Below are 3,887 nucleotides of genomic sequence, written 5' to 3'. Positions count from 1 at the left end.
AGTATCTACTAACCTATGCATATATATATATATATATATATATATATATATCATTATATATACGCATTTCTCTGAATTTGTACTACATCTGGCATCTGCAATGAATACAGAAAATCGCGCATACTTCCATAAGTATTTAACTAGTGTCTATTTTATTGTATCCTGAAGACAATTCTTGGTCCAAACAATATAAAACCATCCTGCAATTCATGATTTGCGGCATAGTGAACGAAACAACATTGGAGAACACACCAATGTCTCGACTCCGAACCGACACATTCAATCTCTGCCACAGCAACAACACAATACTATTGAGAAGCGTGTGCACACACCCCTGCCTATTTACTGTTATTTATTAGCGATCAATATTACGTGCTTTTTAAATGAATCACCTCGTGTCACCGGTACACTTTAGACTCCCGTGAACGTACGTACCCGTAGAGTGCGTAGTCGCATCGCTGTAGAGTTGTATGCCCCCGCAGAGACACTGGCACACCCAGTTGTCTACTCTATCTCCGAACACGCCGTACATCCGTACGGCATCTTGCTTTGTTGGACTTAACGTCTTCTGTACATGTACATGAGTATACTTCTGTACATATACATGAGTATGCTTCTGTACATGTACATGAGTATACTTCTGTACATGTACATGAGTATACTTCTATACATGTACATGCGTATACTTCTGTGCATGTACATGCGTATACTTCTGTGCATGTACTTGAGTATACTTCTGTGCGATACTCTTGTGCAGGTACATGAGTGCGCACTCCTGTTCAAGGCCTGTGTGCGGTGTTTGTGCCTATTGGTGCGACAATTCTGACGCCTGACGAATTGTCGACACGTATATGTACGATATTTGTGTACATGTGTACGATATTTGAGTACATTATATACACATCTGTACGGCAATTTCGCTCCCTGACTAATTAATTAATTGTCTAGTGTCTTCCTGACTGATTGATGAATTGTCTAGTGTAGGTATTTGTGTACGTTAGCGGCAATGCGTTCGCGCACATTCTTCAGCTCATCTGTGTCGTATTTGGGAATGATGCGCATATCGGCACAGTGCGAGCCTCCCTGTAGATGGTATATAGGTGTCAGTGTCAGTGTCAAACACTATAAACCCATGTACCCTATCAAACCCATGGAATTGACGAGCAGCCTATGTATCAGTATACATACTAATACACCAATGGTATCAGCATACATACTGATACACCAATGGTATCAGTATACATACTAATACATCAATGGTATCAGTATACATACTAATACATCAATGGTATCAGTATACATACTAATACCCCAATGGTATCAGTATACATACTAATACCCCAATGGTATCAGCATACATACTAATACCCCAATGGTATCAGCATACATACTAATACACCAATGGTATCAGTATACATACTGATACACCAATGGTATCAGTATACATACTGATACACCAATGGTATCAGTATACATACTGATACACCAATGGTATAAGCATACAGACTAATACACCAATGGCATCAGCATACATACTAATACAACCATGGTGATAATCGCAAGTCTCACACGATAGTATAAGTTTCACACGATAGTAACACGTAAGTGCACACTAACCCCACCACACACCTCCAGCAGAAGCACCTCGTTGCCCTCCTGCCCATCCAGCGCAGAGGTGGACTCAATCACACCCAAGATGTGCCACGGATCGATCTTCGCGTTGACGTAGGTCACATTGGCTGTGATGACATCTTTACCACCGTAGTAGCGGTTTGTTTCGTCAATGTTTGGACCGGCGATGCCGAAGACCTCTCTGCAAACAGCTGGGCCGCTGAGGTCTAGGGTCATGGCCTGGAGCCAGCGGAAGGGATTGTCTGCTTGCACACCCTGAGTGTCGGGCGAGGCGAGGGACGGTGAACGGTTTAGGGGATTAGTTATAAGTATATGTGCATTTGCATGCCACTGATTGGCCATTGTCACTGATTGATTATTGCCACTGATTGATTATTGCCATTAATTAATTATTCCCACTAATTCATTATTGCCATTGATTAGCATGCCTCCAATGAAGTATGGAGTATATGCACAGAGAAGTCAAAGGGTACGAAATGGGGTCTGCTGCAGTGTGCATGGGGAAATACATGCACGTGTACTCCTGGCAAGCGGCTACGACATGAACGATTTGACACTTGCTTTTGACACTTGCACGGTACAGTGTAATCATAATAAGAAGCAAACTAATACAATTCAGCACAGCTCAATGGGCGCCCATCTGCAAGTCATCTACAACGACACGAAAGCACATTCTACATCCAGTGCCAGGAATAGGTAGATAAAGACACATACTATCCAATACACACGGCACATCTCCACCATCTTTAGCACACAACCATTTATATATATATATATATACGTACTTCGTCCTCTGCAACCTACCTCAGTCGACTGGAAGTAGCCGAACTCGTTGCATGTCTGATACTGCCACTGTCTGGCTGCCGCCTGTCCATCGAAGGCCTCTTCCTTAAGCACATCGATGGAGTCTTTCCAGGAGGCATCCACGCACTTGCCCTTGGTGCTGATGTGTATGATCTGAACCAACTGGTCAATGGCTGAGGTGTTGGTGGTCATTTGTGAACATAGATCCTCGGCGGGGATCTGGGTTGTACAGGTACACGTAGTAGGATTGTTAGTGTGTGATGGTATGCATTACAGTATAGTAGCATATAATACAGTATGCATTAGTATAGAATAGTATACAGTAGTAGATATAATTATACACAAGTATGTATTATAGTATATATTGATATGTATTATAGTATATAGTATATATTAGTATGCATTATAGTATATGTTCGTATATATTCGTCTATACGAGTAGTTCAGATAGGTGGGTATTGTCATCAAATAGTTGTACTACACACTCGCCGTCAACTGGCCAGTCAGCGATCCCTGGACCACCACCCGGTCCTAGTCTCCACCAAATGGGTGCACAGACCCCACCGAATACAGGCGCAACACAGACACACAGCACTGTATGTGCTAGCACGTACTACAATACCAACACACCACACACCACCCCATGTACACAAACGGCCTACGAAATCACACCACGCCACGCCACGCCACCGTACATGCGCAATAGACACCGTATACCACCCCATCCCCATCACACACCTTGTTGATCTGGTGGTTGTACTGCACGCTGTTCGAGAACTGTCCCGTCAGCGAGCTCTGGAACACGGACAGGTCCTTTTCATCGCGGATCGGGGTGCAGGTGTTGAACTTGGCCCCCAGCCACTCCCACCCCTGACTGGTCTGACTCTGGTCATGCACTGTCTTTAACGCGTCCTCGAGTGCGGCGATGCACTCGTCTCCGCCCAGGTTACGCATGGAGGTGGTGACTACGTCCATGTACTCAGGGAAGTTGAGTTGGGCCTGAACCGGTCCACTCGAGGATACAGACCCGGAGATGAGGAAGGGGTACTTCTCCTTCATCCAGGCAGCCATAGCACCGGCGTAGGAGCCTCCGAAGACAATCCATTTGGTCTCAGACATGTCATAGCCCAGCTCGTTGTGGTGGACAAAGTAGTCCAGGAACCGAGCCAGGTCTTCTTGTGCCTGGTGGGTGGAGGGGCGGATACAAACACCAGTGGTGAGCATGTGGTAGGTATAACAGTTGACAGCTAGAAAAGGATGATATAGCAGGACGGCACCTTGACAACGTTGTGTGAAGGGCGTGAACTCCTGGGGAAAGATGTGCGATGTTGTAGTGTACACAGCTGTCCACGACCCGGTGGAATCCACAGGTAACCAATATATATAGATATATATATATATATATATATATATATATATATATATACACACTATATATATATATATATATA

The 3,887-nt window shown here is 44.4% G+C and overlaps 1 protein-coding gene across 1 annotated transcript; it reads right to left on the bottom strand.

The window, feature by feature from the left end:
• Positions 1–306: 306 nt before the first annotated feature.
• Positions 307–3,660, bottom strand: SARC_01207 (hypothetical protein; the record flags this gene model as incomplete). The annotated part of the gene is made up of 4 exons (XM_014305097.1): positions 307–1,083; positions 1,630–1,887; positions 2,437–2,655; positions 3,175–3,660. The coding sequence occupies 4 exons, from the start codon at positions 3,658–3,660 to the stop codon at positions 976–978; spliced, it is 1,071 nt and encodes a 356-aa protein (XP_014160572.1). The 3' UTR covers positions 307–975.
• Positions 3,661–3,887: the final 227 nt, after the last annotated feature.

Source organism: Sphaeroforma arctica (assembly GCF_001186125.1).
Source record: "Sphaeroforma arctica JP610 unplaced genomic scaffold supercont1.46, whole genome shotgun sequence".
NCBI lineage: Eukaryota > Ichthyosporea > Ichthyophonida > Sphaeroforma > Sphaeroforma arctica.
The sequence above is the reverse complement of the archived record's forward strand: the minus strand, read 5'-3'. Positions and strand labels throughout refer to the sequence as shown.